We start from the raw sequence: 16,448 nt of genomic DNA on the forward strand, positions 1-16,448 counted from the left end.
GCGTTTGCCTTGCACGCGGCCGACCCGGGTTCGATCCCCGGCATCCCATATGGTCCCCCGAGCACCACCAGGAGTAATTCTTGAGTGCAGAGCCAGGAGTAACCCCTGAGCATCGCCGGGTGTGACCCAAAAAGCAAAAAAAAAAAAAAAAATGTATTAGTTCTAAAAGTGAATAATAATGGGTATTAATTTTGTTCCTTTGGAAAATTTGCTAACTGCTTATAAATTTGACTGGCTCAGGTATTAAGTTTTGTGTACCTTTCTACTTTCTAGTCTACTGGTGAAAGAGGAGAACTGAGTTGTGGCTGGGTGTTTCTTAAACTTTTTGATGACAGTGGAATTCCCATCCCAGCAAAGTAAGTTAGCTGCGTTTTCCTTCTCAATGAATGATTTTATAAAAATTCATTTTTTTAGCTTCTTGATACTTCATGTTTGCAGAACATTGGTTCTGTTTGCGGTTCAGTAACTTGAAGAGAAAGTTTTGTGTTTTGTATTGATTTACTACTTCGGGGCAGTGTATAAAAACAGCATGCCAACTCATCCAAGAAGGAAGAAATGAGACATACTGAATTTATTATTATTTAATTTTTTTTGTTTTTGGAGCCCCACCCAACTTCTCAGGAGTTACTTTTGTCTCTGTGCTCAGGGATCATTCCTGGTGCTGTTCAGGGGATCATATGTGGTGCTGGGGATCCACCCCAGGTTGGCTGCTCACAAGGCAAGCTCCCTATCTGCTGTGCTCTCACTCTGACCCCTGAACTTGAAGAGATGTTCATGCTGGCTTGCAGCTAAGAACATCCCTTCAGTAGTTCTTTTTTAAAATTTATTTTTCTGGTATTAGCACATTTCACAACACCAAAACAGAGCCTAATTCTCTCCAAAGAACTGGAAAGCCATGTCCAGTCTTCCCACATCTCTGCCTCTACCTTTATTTTGTAGATGATGCATTGAAATTGTAATGGGAGCTCTTGTTAACATCTTTAACTTTTAAAATCAAAGGGCAAACTAATAATAAATATTTGCAATATATAAATAATAGATTACTACTGCTAATATTAAAAGAGCCCTCAAAAACCAACAAGGAAATTAGCAAACTTTTGGAATGGGTGCACACAAACAATCCAAGTCTGGGAAATATATACGAATTAGAGAGGCGCTGCAAAGGACAGTGAATAACTGGTGATTCATCCCAGGTTCGGTGAAACCCCCCAGCTCTCGTCAAGCTCTGTCCTTGGAACTGTGAGCAGGATCCATAATGTCACTGAGTTTCCATTTCTCTTATCTCTTTTGTTGTTGTTGTTTTGGTTTTGGTTTTGGGGGGGGGGGCAAAAATTACCCATACCCTACCCAACTATGCTCAAGGCTTACCCCTGATTCAGTGACTCTGGGGAACACATGGGGTGTGTGGGATCAAATCCTGCTGGGCTGCATGAAAGTCAAGCACCTTCCCCACTCTATCATCCCTCTGGCCTCTCCCTCATCTTTAGAATGGGGTATTACAGTTACTGCCACAAGGTTTATGGTGAGATTAGCTCAGTTAATGTTCCGTGCCACCTTGGCCTCCTCTGACCCCACGGGCGTAGGTGTGGCCTCCTTCCTGGGGCAGAGGTGAAAGTCCTAACTGCGCTCTGCTGGGTGAAATCACCAGGCAGAAGTGGGCGGGTGCTCAGGCGCCACTACCACACAATGGATAGAGTCACCAGGATGCTTATGATTTTTGTTTCTAATAATATTCTAAATTTTGAGTAGTATTTAAGTGGGAAGAGGTATATATACCTCCTCTTCTCTTTCCAAAAGTAAAATTGTGGCTCCTTTTAAAATGAGGAATGCCACTATGTATTGATAGAGAAACATTTCCAATGTCTATTATATGAAAAAGCAAGTTGTAGGATAGTAGGCAGACTGTAACTGCACCTTTTCTTCACAACAAAAGCAGCTCTGTCTGGGCCCTACTTTCATATTTTAAAGAATAGTGTTAATTTGGTTCATAATAGCCTGATTTAAAATTATTGAGCACTTTTAAAAATACTTAAAAATGTATAAAAACGTAACATTCACATGTGCTTTAACATGTCTATAGCACTGTAGCACTATCGTCTCGTTGTTCATCAATTTCCTCAAGCGGGCACGAGTAACGTCTCCATTGTGAGACTTGTTATTGTTTTTGGCGTCAATAAGTCAAAACTAAGATGTGGAAAATCTATTTTTTATAGTTCAGAAATAAGAAAAGTTTTATTTACTAGTCTGTTAGCTCACAAAGGAATCAACAGTTTTCATCATAGAAAGCGTCGTTGGTGAATATCTGTGCTAAAAAGTTTATCACTCCCATTCCCATGTTACCAAATGCCCACGATGTGTCTCATAATGGTATTTTATTCTTTTGTAGAACCTATGAACTCTTCTTGAATGGTGGCACCCCTTATGAAAAAGGTGTAGAAGTTGACCCATCACTATCCAGAAGAGGTGATGTACTTATATATTACTTTCCTTCTTTCCCTTAAAAAGTAAATGAAGGGTCAGAGAAAGAGCTGCCTTGAAATACATGATTTGCATGCTGGAGCCCTGGTTTGATCCCTGGCACTACATGGTCCCCTGAGCACTGCTGTTAGCATTCCTAGATATACCCTCCCTCCCCCCCAAATCAACAATTAAAGAGGCACTGAGGAGATGATGCTGCTTGGGGCGACATGCCAGGAATATTCAAGGTTCTGAGTTCAATCTCTGGCACCAAACAGTGCTTAGAGTGTCCCTGCTGCCCCACTGGGTGTGATCTCTGTGTAAAGGGATTAAACGAGGTTCATCAGAGGAAACAGTACATTGAAGTACACAGAACACTCTTCTGTCAATATCTCACTGTATCACGTATCACTGTCATCCCGTTGTTCATCAATTTACTTGACTGGGCGCCAGTAATGTCTCCATTCGTCCCAGCCCTGAGATTTTTAGCAGCCTCTCCTTACTCATCTTTCCCAACAATTGGAGGCTCTTTCAGGGTCAGGGAATTAGACCTGTTATTACTGCTGTTTTTGGCATATCAAATACGCCACAGGGAGCTTGCCAGGCTCTGTCATGTAGATGAGATACTCTCGGTAGCTTGCCGGAGAGGTATATATATACTAAACGTTTTTCTCCCTCTGATTGTTGCTGTTGTTGTGGGACCACACCTGGGGGTGCTAGATGTAGGACCACATCCCCAGCCCATCTTTTGGGGGAGGTGAAGGGCCTCCCAACTTAGTGTGCAGGAGACCTGGGGTGCCTTTCCTGGTGATACACAGCCAAGCAAGCCAGATGATTCGGTGCTGGGGTTGAGGGTATGTTGCAGCTTGGGGCTACCCTGGCAGTGCTTGGGGCCTCCGGGCCTTCACCCATCAATGCTCCAGGGGCCACATGGTACTGGTGATGGAACCAGGGCTGCCTTGCATGCAATCTACGCTCTGTACTATCACCCCAGCTCCCATTATTAAAATTGTAGTCTTTTAGTCAAGGTGCTATTTTCTTGGTAGCACATGTTCCTCTTGTGTAAGAAAGCAAGAAATGGGGGGTCCCTGTGTTGCTTTCTTTCCAGTGAGCAGTAGGCTGATGCTCTCACTGTCCCAAAAAGAATAGAAGAAGCTAATTCAGAGAACGCCTGCTGCCAGATCAAAGGGTGTGGACATCTGAAACACAAAGCCATGCCAATTGTCTTCCAGAAACACAGAGCATCTTTTTTCTTTTCTTTTCTTTTCTCTTCTTTTCTTTCCTTTTCTTTTTTCTGTTTTGGGGCCACACCCGGTAGTACTCAGGGGTTCTCCTGGCTCTGCACTCACGAATTACTCCTGGAGGTGCTTGGGAGACCATATGAGATGCCAGGGATGCAATCTGGGTCAGCTGTAAACAAGGCAAATGCCCTACCCGCTGTACTTCACTCTGGCCCACGTCTTTTAATATGGTCGTCCACCAGGTCCTGCACTAGGTCATGGGAAAAGGACAGAGTGCAGTAGCCGGAGTGCCTCCTGGCCTAGGGGACATTCCATTTGCTCCTCAGACGTCCCCCTCCGTGTTTGATGCTGTGGGAAATACAGTAGTGCTGCTGTCCCCACGATGTCGGTTCCACTTCTCGGGACCGAGGAGTTTGGGGGAAGCCAGACATCCCTTCTCTGCTCCCCAGGAGTCCTTGCAGTCTGGCCTCAGTGATCTCGCTGAGGCAGCTGCTGTGGTGACTGCCTGCAGGGCCGCGAAGAGCAGTAGGATCACACTCTCTAGTGGGTGTGCCAGCGATGTGTGCCTTCTTACAGCTCAGCACTGCTTTGTTTTAGTTTGGGCCGGGGGCGGGTGGGGGAGGGGAGCGTCACTCCTGGCTGTGCTCAGGGCTTTCTCCTGGCTCTGCACTCAGGATCACTCCTGGGCTCAGGGGACCATATGGGGTTTTGGGTATGGAGCCTAGGTGGGCCGCCTGCAAGACAAGCATCTGCCCACTGTACTGTTGCTCTAGTCCCTAAGCATGGCAAGTATTTAAGTTAAATATCGCTTTTTACCTTGTTTTATATTTATAGCATATGGGAACGTTTTCCACCAGATGATGACAATGAGAAGACAGCCCCAACTTCTTGTCAAATTGAGGTCGCTGAACAAGAGATCAAGGAACTTACTAAGGTTGGTGCCACCGCGTGCTGGGGAAAGCAAGCCCTTCAGCACTGGCATTTAGCTCTGTCTGGCCTCTGCCAGCTCATCTGTAACTGGCTGTTCTCTTCACGTTAGGCTGTCAGTCAAAAATCAGTAGGGAAGTTGAGTAGCAGTACCTTTCAGCTTAGCGTATTCTTCTATTTACTATACTTGATCAGAAATGTTTTTGTCTTAAGGACTATCCCCAGCAGCAGTGCTCAGGGGACCCCAGAGCTACTTTAGGCGGTACTCAGGGGAGGGAACCAAGAGATGCCCAAGATCCACACTGGGTCTCACGCATGCAGGCTACAGGTGCTCCACCAGAGCCATATCCTTGCACCTGCTGGAAGTGGCAGAAAACTTTGGATTAAATGAGCTTACTGGTCTATGACGCTATCTTCAAAGGATTTTTTTTAAATGTCATTTTTTAAAAATGTTTGTGGAGCTCTGCACATCATAAAATTTACCCCTTTCAATACATTGTTGTTTGACTTTGGGCAGATCTGAGTGACTAACGTGGCATCAAGGCAGTACTCTCCTCAACGTAAGCAGTTACCTCCTGCCCCTTGGGAGTCAGCATCATAGCCAGACCTTGGGCAACAGCTCAGTGGTTTCTTCCTTGGTAGTTTTTGCCTTTTCTGGACTGTCATAGAGATGGCATCATATTGCATATAACTTGTGGAGCCCAGCATCTTAAAACAAATTCAAGATGCATTCTTTCCATAGTATGCTAGTAATTTGTTCATCTTGTGTGGCTACATTTGGTGGATATGCCATAATGTGGACATACGGATCGTACCGACATATGACAATTATGAGTGCAGTTGCTTTAGATATTTGCATGTGAGTAATTTGGATGTGATGCCAATGAGGCAGAAGCAGCAGTGGCTGGTCTCTGTTCACGATTCCCAGGTTCTTCAATATTTTCAAGGATGAAACTGTTGAGTAATAAAGATGCTCAGACTCAGAGTTTGAAAGTATAAAGTTTATTGGAAAGTAGAAGAGGAAAGAGAAGAAGCTTCCTGAGTGGGGAGGACCTTGGTATAGGACTAAGTTCAAAGGGGGTTTTGTGTGTGCCCGTTTAAAGGTTCCTTGCATTCCTTATCAGTTGGCAAGGGTTAACAAAAGATTCCAGAAAATTGCAGGGATGTCTAGCTGATCGATCTGTCTGGACATCATTGCCTATTATCTTAGCTTCCCTGTCATCAGAGACTTCAGGGCAGAATTTTATGTTCCTGGGAAAACCCGGGAATGTCTCCTGGAAGACAGGACCTTGTGGGTGGAATGTGTGTCAAGTGGTTAGGGGAGAGATGGAACATCTAGAGAGAGAAAACTAGCTTCCTCTCTCACTGGCAAGGGGAAGCTGAGGTTTCCTCTTTCAGACGGGACATATATCTTTATTTCCTATGGGATTGCTAGGTCATCTGATGTTTAACTTTATCAGAAACTGCCAAAGTGATTCCTAAAATGACTCTACCAGGTTATTCTCCCATCAAAAATGTGTGGGAGTTCTAATTATTCTATGTTCTTTTCTTTTTTTTTTTTTTTTGCTTTTTGGGTCACACCCGGCGATGCACAGGGGTCACTCCTGGCTCATGCACTCAGGAATTACTCCTGGCGGTGCTTGGGGGACCATATGGGATGCTGGGAATCGAACCCGAGTCGGCCGCGTGCAAGGCAAACGCCCTACCCACTGTGCTATCACTCCAGTCCCTCTATGTTCTTTTCTTAAAGTTGTTTAAAACATTTTGGGCCAGACCCAATGATGCTCAGAACTCCTGGCTCTGCACTCAAGGATCACTCCTGGAGGTGCTTGGTTGACCATGACTAGGGATCAAACCCGGGTCACCTGTGTGCAAGGCAGTGTGCTTAATTCCATATTCTGGGTATTCTTAACTTTTCCCTCTCTTGGCCATTTTAATAAATAATAGTGCCTCATGGTAATCTTAATTTTAATTTTTTTATGGTGCTTTTACACTGATAGAATCACGGTTGGTCAGTTGTTAACTCAGCAATTTCTTGGACAAACCTTATTGAATCATCTCTCTCAGAGTCTCAATGTTAACATCTTTAAAATGGGCATAACCAGGACTGGAAAGATAGTACAGTGGGTCAGGCACTTGTCTTGCATGTGGCCTACGTGGGTTGGTCTATAGCAACCCACATGGCCCCTCAAGCCCAGCCAAGAGTGGGCCTTGGGAGCAGGGCCTAGAGTAAGTCCTGAGCACCACCAGGTGTGGCCCCCAAACCAAAATAAGTAAAATAGCCATAATCATAATATCAGCCTCATAAAACTACATCTAATGAAGTTTAATGCACAGAAAACATATAAAAAACACTGTTTATAATTCATGGAACACAGTAAAATATAATGTTAGCTATTATGTAATGGATCTGTGTAAATATAGTATCACAAAAATGGTGTTGGGTATGACAAAATTTACTCGAATAAAGATGTGCTATATAGGGGCCAGAGGTAGTATAAGGATTGATACTTCCCTTGTATGTAGCTGACCCAGATTTGATTCCCAGCATTACATGGTCCCAGGAGTAAATTCTGAGCACAAAGTTAGGAGTAACTCCTGAGCATCACCCAATCTGACCCCCAAACCCCAATTCCCTTTCCTGCAAAAAAGGACTGTGTAATAGCAGTAATACTGGGGGGAAGTTGAGATAGGTTTTGAAGGTCCAGAGAGATGTGCTCATGTGAAGAGGTAGAGGGAAGGAACTTTCCACAGAAGGCTCGTCATGGTCATGGATGGCAGAGGTGGACCCCAGGCAGGCTTGGGAACAGAGACTGATGCAGCTGGACAGCCCTAAGGGATCACTCTCTACTCCTACATTATTTTTTTATTTCATTTTTTAAATTTTATTGAATCACTGTGAGATAGTTACAAGCTTCCATGTTTGGGTTACAATCACACAATGATCAAACACCCATCCCTCCACCATTTGTGGAGTATAGAATAACATCACATGAGGCTGACACCCAAGGACAGTAGATACAAGGGCCAAGAGGATTGCCCCATAGCTGGAAGACCACTCCTACATTATTAAGAAGTGGGGAAGTAAGCAAAAGCAAAATACCTGCACACTCCACTGAGTGGTTGCTTTTCTCACTCTCAATCATGCTTTAAGTTAAATATCCCTTTTTAAGTCTCCATGGAAATGTATTTTATTAACAGTTGAATCTTTCAATGGACATCAGTAAAGTGTTCATGAGCATTTATTCTCTTGGCTTCTCCCTTCCCCCATCAGTGTTCATGGAGCTTATAAATTCCCTTTTGTCACTGGTCTTTCCTTGGAAAATAATTTTCAAGATTAAAAATAAAAAGGAGTACAGAAGCAGCCTTTGTGAAAGAAACATCCTGTTTGGCTTCTCCAGCCTCCCGCCACTCAGCTCCTTGGTGAAGTCCCCAGAGGCCAGTTCTCCATGTCTTTCAAGCACAGCTCTTAACAGTGCTTTGGCCCCCACACAGGTTTGCAGGCACATTTTGCGATCTGGGCAGCTGTGCTGAGTGGTGCAGAGCTCAGATAGGCAGGCCCTTTCACAGATACAGGAAATCTTCTTCTAGATGATTCTCCCTTTAAAAAATCTTCCTGTTTATTTTTATTATATTTTGGTATTATGATTACATGGGTACCACCAAAGTACCCAAGACCTTTCACCACTGCCCTTTTGTCACCTCTGGTCGGATCTTCACTCCCCTCCATAGCTCCCCGCCACTGTTTGTGAATCAGTTCTGTAGTCCAAGGCCAAGGGTTTATCATTATTCATCAATGTCTATTCCCTTGTTTTGTTTTTCCCTATTGCATAGATAAATGAGACCATTTGTTATCGGCCCTTCTCCCTCTGACTTATTTTGCTTAACATGATCTCCTCCAGTTCCATCCACATTGCAGCAAGCTGTATTTCATCATTTCTTAAAACTTACAGCATTCCACTGTGCATGTGTGCACAATTCATATGCTCATGGACACGGGTTGTTTTAATATCCTATGTCCTTAGTCATTATGCTAAGCACTGCTAGAACTTAGATGTAAATATATCTTTTTATGTGTTATTTTGTTTTAAGGATAGATGTCAAGAAGTGGGTTCACTGATCATATGGGAATTCTATTCTTACTTTTCTCTAAAATTTATTTTGGGGGCACACCCAAGTGATGCTCAAGGGGTACTTCTGGCTCTGCACTCAGGAATTCTTCTGGAAGTGCTCGGGAGAACCATATGGGATGCTGAGGATTGAACTCGGGTCAGCACACGCAAGGCAAGCACCCTACCCACTATACCACATCTCTGGCCCCCGTTCTTACCTTTTTGAGGAACCTCCATGTTTTGTCACTTCAGTGAGAATGGCATATATCAAGATGACTGGAAACCATTTTAGTGGGGATGCAGGGAAAGAGGAACCCATTCTCTCAATTGGTGAAAAACATCTGCTAGAAAAACAGTTTGTAGATTCCTCTACATGATGGATTTTTTTTTTAAATTGAATCACCATGGGATACAGGTACAAAGCTTTCATGTTTGAGTTTCAGTCATACAATGATTGATGTGATGGATTCTTAAAGAACCTTTGTCACCCAGACCTCAGGGATGGGACTCCTGCTTGATCCCAGTACTTGAGACACACCTAGGAATGTGTATTAAGTAAACAGAACGGAGATCTTCCTGCTGGTAAAAGTGCACCTCTCCGGAGCTCAGCTTAGCACCTGTCATCCCTGTGCCCTCCCCACGCCCACTTACTTTGTCGTGCTGTGTGCCCTTCTCTCCCCCGAGAACACTGAGACTTGATAGTGCTCACCCCACTTGGCATGAAGTGCACTCCCTGGGTGATGGTGACTGTGACTGTGGCTGGTGTAGTTTCAAACTCAGGCTGACACTCATAGAAACCAGGCAGTGAAGCAGAGGCCCAGGTTTTGTTATGAGCCAGGGTATGAGGGCTGTGCTGCTGGTTTAAGGTGGAGAGCTGAGCGCCAGCATGAGTGCTTCAAGCGGGCACCACTCGGAGCCTGTGTGCCCTGCAAAGCCGGCAGGGGATGGAGGGGAGAGAGGAGACTATGATAGACTGACCCATCTCAGTGTCCTGCTCCAGCTCACGTCTCTCCCCTCATTGACCACCTTCTGGGTGTGGAAAAGGCAAAGAATGGTTTTGTGGCCTCCCCCCTCCTCTCCTTCAAAAGTAGATCCCATCTCTACCCATCCTCACTGGCTCGTGCTTAAGAACTTCACCTTTGCTTAGCCACAGTTCTCTCCCCCAGGAAGATAGGACAGAGGTTCTTTCTATTATGCCAAGTGGCACACAACAATGGGAGGATAGGGCCTAGGCTAGGAAACCTGGTTAGATATTCTGTTAGTGCCAGTTTCACCCAGTTGCTTTGCTGCTTGGCTTCATACCACCTTTTCAGCCAACTGGTAGTCTTACATGAGCATGCCCACCAGAGCCAGGGAGACCTGTAAAAATGTGCACGATCAGTGTAGACTCATCCTCTTTGCCAAGTGACAGCCCTTTCTATGCCATGGATATTGTTCCGTGCAGATAGTTGTGACAATGGTGGACAATGGTGACTATCAAAAGGGGGAGCAGACAGAGCCCTCCAGTTTCAGGAAGATTTGCCTTTATAACTTTAGAGCTATTTACCAAGGATCTAACCTGATGGATTTGGCCAGAGGCATTTAAAAGCCCAACTGATGGAAAGTCCTGAATTTAGAGCCAGATTCCCAGTTCTCGAATTATAGTCACCAAGAAAAACTGGTCTATAGTCATAGTAGGTTGTAAATATATGTTTATAAATTTCCTATGATTTTTTCCCTTTTAATGCCTTTCCCCACCCTTTTCCTCTGTTTCTTCCACTGTACTGTTGCTCCAAATAAGTGTTAGTTGTATTACTTTTCTGTGCCCATTCTTATGTTTGTTGCTCTTCTGCCACCAGATGCTGGTCTATCTAGATCAGAAAGAAGTAGATTTTTACTGTTTGACTCAACCAAACTTTAGTAGCTGAGAGCTTTTCTGTTATCTTGGTGCTTTGGGAAACTTGGAGGATTTTCCTAAAGAAAACTAAAAAAGAGTAAGGAACATTTCTTCCTGTTGTGGAAAGAAGGAAAGTGGTCACCCAAACTGTCGAAGGACTGACGCCTCTGGTGTCGGCTGGAAGTGATGCCTACCAGACAGAAAAGTAGGTGGACATGTGAGAGAAAGAGAAGGAAAATGGAAAGGAAGGAAAGTTCCACCCCTTCCTCTCACAAAATCAATAGCTTCTTTTCAGCATGAGGTAAGAGGTTGGGTGTACCACTGAAATGATGTCCATTCCAGGCCACAGACCAAAGGGCAGGATGTATAACAGTCTTAGGTAAACACAGCACGAACACTGAGAATGTACCAAGATGGCTTTAAGATAGCTCTATGGTCTCTGTAACCAGTCTGTGAGATCCAGGAAAGATATATATGAGATCAGAATTTCAGCATAACTGGAGAAAGGTGATTCCTGATTGCATGTACAAAATATCCCACCAAAGTGACGGATGAATGAAGAAGTTGTGGCTTATATACACACACTGGGATATGCAGCTAAAAGAAAAGATGAAGTCTTGCTATTTACTGCAACTTGGATGGAATTATAGAGTAACATGTTAAGCAAAGTAATCAGAGGGAGGACAAATACCAGATGTTTTTAATCATACATGGCATATAGGGAAACAAAACAAGAAAATAGGCAATACAAATGGTTAAATTTGGCCCTTGGTTTCAAAACTAAGATTACCAAGCACTGGGGTGAAGGGTTGTGGGAAGGAAGACTGGACAAAAAGTAACTTAAGGACAGTGGTGGGGGGTGGGGGGTACTTTGGTGATGGTCATGTGCAATAATTTTGTGCATCAAAACTGTAAATGTTAACCCTGAGGCTGGAGCGATAGTGTAGTGGGTTGGACTTTTACCTGTTATACAGCCAACCCGATTTCAATCCCTGCATCCCATATGTTCCCCTGAGCACCACCAGGAGTGAATCCTGAACCTAGATCCAGGAATAACCCTCAAGCATTGCCGGGTGTGGCCCAAAAACAAACAAAAAAGATAAATCTGTAAACCTTTAGGCTTATTTTCAAAAAAGAAAAAAAAAAACAATTATAGAAGGGAAAGACAAACTACAGATCCTAAGAATACCAAAGATTCTTAGCTGGCATGACAGGTTTTTTTTTTTTTTAAGTTAATCCTATCATTGTCATGTTAACTAACCTACAATAAATATTAAAATAAGTTTTTTAAGAATATGTGTTTTGGGGCTGGAGCGATAGCATAGCAAGTAGCTTTGCACACAGCGACCCGGTTCGATTCCCAGCATCCCATATGGTTTCCCGAGCACTGCCAGGAGTAAGTCCTGAGTGTAGAGCCAGGAGTAACCCCTGTGCATCACTGGGTGTGATCCAAAACAGCCAAAAAAAAAAAAAAAGGAAAAAGAAAAAGAATGTGTGTTTTCTTCTCCATGTTTGTGAACTTCATAGTTTTTCTTCTGCTATTGATTTATAGGTTATTGGGGTTTTTTTCCATTATGATGAAAAGGTATTTTGTAAGATTGGTCTTTCAAACTTATGAAGACTTGTATTGTCATCTAACACCTGATCTGTCCTGAAGAGTACTGCATGTGCACTTGAGAAAAATTTGTGCTCTCCTATAGCTTGGCAGAGGGGCCTGTTTGTCTTTTAGTTAGAACTGTCTAACCACTTTACAGTGTCCTTCAACCCCCTTATTTCCTTCGATTGTTCTGTCCCTTACTGAGTAGAATATCGAAGTCTTCAATTATTGTACATACCTACTTGTCTTTAGTTTTTTTAGTCAGTGCTTAATATGTTTGTAAGGTCTAATGCTTAGTACCTAGATATTTAGAGTTGTTATGTCATCTTTTTAACTGATCCAATAATTATATATAATTTTTTCTTAACATTTTTATTTAATATTTGTATTTTCTGATGTTAATATAGGAATACATTTATCCATCCTTTTGTTTTCAACAGGAGTGCCTTAGTTTGAAAGTGAATCTTTTTCAGATATAATGTAATTGGGTCTTGCTTGGTTTTTTGGTGGGGGGAAATTTGTGACAAACCTAGCGGTGCTCAGGACTTCCTCCTGACTCCGCACTCAAGGATCACTCATGGGGTTCTGGGGATTGACCCAGATTGGCCATGTGCAAGGCTAGTGCCCTACTCCTTGTGCTGTCATTCTAGTCTCCATGTCCAGCTCTTTAACCCATTCTCTCAATGCATCTTCTGACTGGGGAATTGAATCTATTGAATCCGTTTACATTTAAGGAGAGTAGAGCGAGTGAAAGGCTTTCTCTTGTCACATTATTTTCTATGTGTCTAATAACTTTTTGCCCCTCATTTCTTCCTTCACTACTTTCCATTGTGTTAAGTTGACTTTTTTTTCTTCCTTTACTGCTTTTCATTGTTTACTTGTACTCTTAAAAAAAAAATTTTAAAGGGGCTGGAGCAATAGCACAGTGGGGAGGGCCTTTGCCTTGCACTCGGCCAACCCGGGTTTGAATCCCAGCATCCCATATGGTCCCCTGAGCACCGCCAGGAGTGATTCCTGAGTGTAGAACCAAGAGTAACCCCTGTGCATCGCCGGGTGTGACCCAAAAAGAAAAAAAAAAATTTTTAAGCCTAACTATTAATGAAAAGAAAATATACCCATAAAAGTATATTATCTGAACTTGAATGTGACCAACTTGGAATGGAAATTTACCTAATGTTGTTAAACATTTTATTCCAATTAGCAGAACAAAAGCTTGAACCACTTATTAAAGTCATAAGTGTGCATATTTTAAACAGTTTGGATTGCAGAGGTAATAATCAGTATTTTTTCTTCTTTAATAGTCTGCTGCCAGAAACATTAATTGGAAATATGTGCTCCATTCATTTGCTTATATTCTATCGCCAAATTCTTGGAGATGTACTCCTGAAAGAAAGAATGAGTATGCAGAATGCTGGTAAGGTCCTTACAATTGCCAATTGACAGTGACACGTCGCTGTTTGCATTAAGTGTAGCCCATGGCAAACTATATCCTCTGAGGTTATGTTGGGAGTAAGATATTAAGCAAAGTAGCAATGGCAGTAAATGACTTTAGAGTAAAAACATTGTGTTGCATATGTATCCTGTGAGAATTCAGCTTCTATTCAGTTTGTACAACATACATATTTTCACACTTTCAGTTTCTGGAAACTTGAATCTTAACACTCACATACAAAGTTTCCTAATGTCTCTGAAAAGTCTAGTCTTTTTTCCATATGTTTAGTGTACTTATCACCTTATCAGAAGGAGACCAAAGTCATCCAAAACAACAGGTTCCTAATATCCAAAGTTTGAATATCAATGGATTAGTTGAAAGTTCTACTTTAGATATGGGGTGCTCAGAATTTCGATGTGATATTATTATTTTTGCAAGCTTTCGTAGGCTTGAATATTTTGTCCATTTGTGGACCAGGCTCTGTGTGGCTCAGAGGCTATTCCCAGCTCCTCAGAAGGTGCCGGGGATTGAACCTGTGCATCTTGCCGGTAAAGCATGCACTCCGCCCCTTGAGCTCTCCCTCCAACCTAGGAATCTTGATATCTTTTTCAAGTAAAAATTTTAAAATCAGGAAGTGATTACATAGTTAAAATTGTAGGGAGGACTGTGTTCTTGGAATTGAATCCTCCTGTGATTCGGAGGGATACATTATTTTAATTCATTGTAATGAGTGCTCACCAGGACTGTGTTAGACCTAGTGATGAAAGGACAAGCACAGTCATCCCCTAGAGAAGCAACCAGCCTAAAATAACGTGGACAATTCTTTTTGAGTTTTGAAATAATGTCATCTGAAGGAAGGTACAACAGAACATAAAATGGGAAGAACTAAATTAATGTGTAGAGTATGAAGAAAGATTTTTCTGGCTATTAGTATTATTTAAGTTAAGACCTCAAGAGGAGTTACAGATGGAGGAGGACCCTTCCTGGATGCAGGGATGTGCTTGTCTTAAGTCCCAAGGCAAGAAAACATGGCTGTGTTGGAGGGACTGACATTGAAAGCAAGCCATCGAGGCTGGAGCCACATGAGATAGAGGGCGAGCACATAGCTTAACACTGTGACACTGGACAAGGAGAGTTCAGTGGTTAGAGAGAAATCTCCTCCCAGGGATTTGCCACTTGGATAGGCCAATGGAAAGGGACCTCAAAATCTGGAACACAGACAATTTTTCAAGAAGTAATTATAATTCTAAAGGAAAGGCAAGCCTTTCAGAGTCATTTACGTTTTAAATTTGTTTCAATGACTTGAAATACTTTTTAAATGACATAATGTCTTAAAGAAGGAAAAGCTTATTCACTTTCCTATAGATATGAAGCTTACTCAGAACTTCTGGCTTCATCTGCACCTGACCATCATGATAAACCCAATATGGTCTAGAGAAAGGATTTTTCCCCCCTCTACTAGGGAATGAGATTGTAGAACCTACCGCTCTTACCATTCCAAAAGTGTACATCCTAGTGTACTTCTCTGTACAGATCTCAGGTCTTCCTTGTGCCATTATTTCTAGTGGAATGTCAGTGATGTCCTGCACGGGAATGAGGCATGTGGTCAGAAACCCCAGTTCTAGGCTTTTCTCCTCTCATCTGCCACCATTCTCTGTCTTGTTTTTTTTATTTTATTTTTATTGAATCACCATGTGGAAAGTTACAAAGTTCTCAGGTTTATGTCTCAGTTATACAATATTCAAACACCATCCCTTCACCAGTGCATATTCCCCCACCAAAAACCCCAGTATACCCCCCACCACTGCCCCCCACCCCAACTGTATAACTGATGAATTTCACTTCATTTTCTCTTTACCTTGATTACCTTCCATATTTTAACACAAAACTCACTATTGTTGTTGGAGTTTCCCCCCAAGAAAAACAGCCCTACTACCAAGGAAGCATTTGATAATTAGTTTTCCATTGCTGAGAATGAAAAGATATGTAGCCCCACTGATCCAAGTACAAAACTCTTTTTTTTTCCTTTTTCCTTTTCCTTTTTATTTTTCCCCTCATCCCCCTTCCTGCACCTCATAGTATGGTGGATGCCACGCCGCATTTCTCCCCGAAAATGGGAGACAACCAGGAAAGAGGGATATTTCCTCTTCTCGGCCGGCGTGGGGCTGTTGCTTAGTTCACAGTCCAGCGAAGTGGCTGCTACTTTAATAACCTTCAATATTTCAACAAAAAGTCACTGTTATTATTTGGAGTTTACCCCCCAAGTCAGACCTGTTAAAAAGGAACCGTTTCACATTGCTGACAATTATAGATGTTAAGTCTCTTAATATGTTAAGGTTTTGGATTTCTGTATAAAGTCCAGGGAAAATTCTGCCAGAAATTGCATAGCCCATCTCACAGTCCCAGGGCATTGCTGTAAGAAGTCTCTGGAATCAAAGTCTTTAGGCGCAGAGGGTCCGTTTCACTCTCAGCAGCTCCGAATTTATCTGGGCCGAGGTCGTGCCGGTTACACCCACTTTCCCTGATTCCCTAGGAGCCCCAAGTGTAAAAATCATCTACCTCTGGGTTAGGAGTCTTAAAAGATGGCTCCTGCCATGTGGATGCTGCTGCCGCCGCCATTTTCCATGCAGGAAGACAGGATGGGGAGGGAAGATCCACCCCCGGGCAGTACGGAGTTGTAGCCCAGTTCACAGTCCCAGTGCATTGCTATTAGAAGCTGCGCTGGATGCCCGAATGTGTTAGGTCTCTGGAATCAAAGTCTTTAGGCATAGAGGGTCCCTGCCACCATTCTCTGACCTGAGTCAGT

General features: G+C 42.9%; 1 protein-coding gene across 2 annotated transcripts in view; it reads left to right on the top strand.

The window, feature by feature from the left end:
- NPHP1 (nephrocystin 1) overlaps nucleotides 1-16,448 on the top strand; it is a 56,184-nt gene that overhangs the window by 32,484 nt on the left and 7,252 nt on the right. For both annotated transcript variants that reach the window (XM_055120992.1, XM_004609306.2), the window contains exons 14-17: nucleotides 274-356; nucleotides 2,387-2,463; nucleotides 4,533-4,632; nucleotides 13,512-13,624. In XM_055120992.1, the coding sequence (XP_054976967.1) occupies nucleotides 274-356; nucleotides 2,387-2,463; nucleotides 4,533-4,632; nucleotides 13,512-13,624 (373 nt within the window). The remainder of the gene's footprint in view (nucleotides 1-273; nucleotides 357-2,386; nucleotides 2,464-4,532; nucleotides 4,633-13,511; nucleotides 13,625-16,448) is intronic.

This window comes from Sorex araneus, chromosome X (assembly GCF_027595985.1).
Source record: "Sorex araneus isolate mSorAra2 chromosome X, mSorAra2.pri, whole genome shotgun sequence".
Classification (NCBI taxonomy): domain Eukaryota; kingdom Metazoa; phylum Chordata; class Mammalia; order Eulipotyphla; family Soricidae; genus Sorex; species Sorex araneus.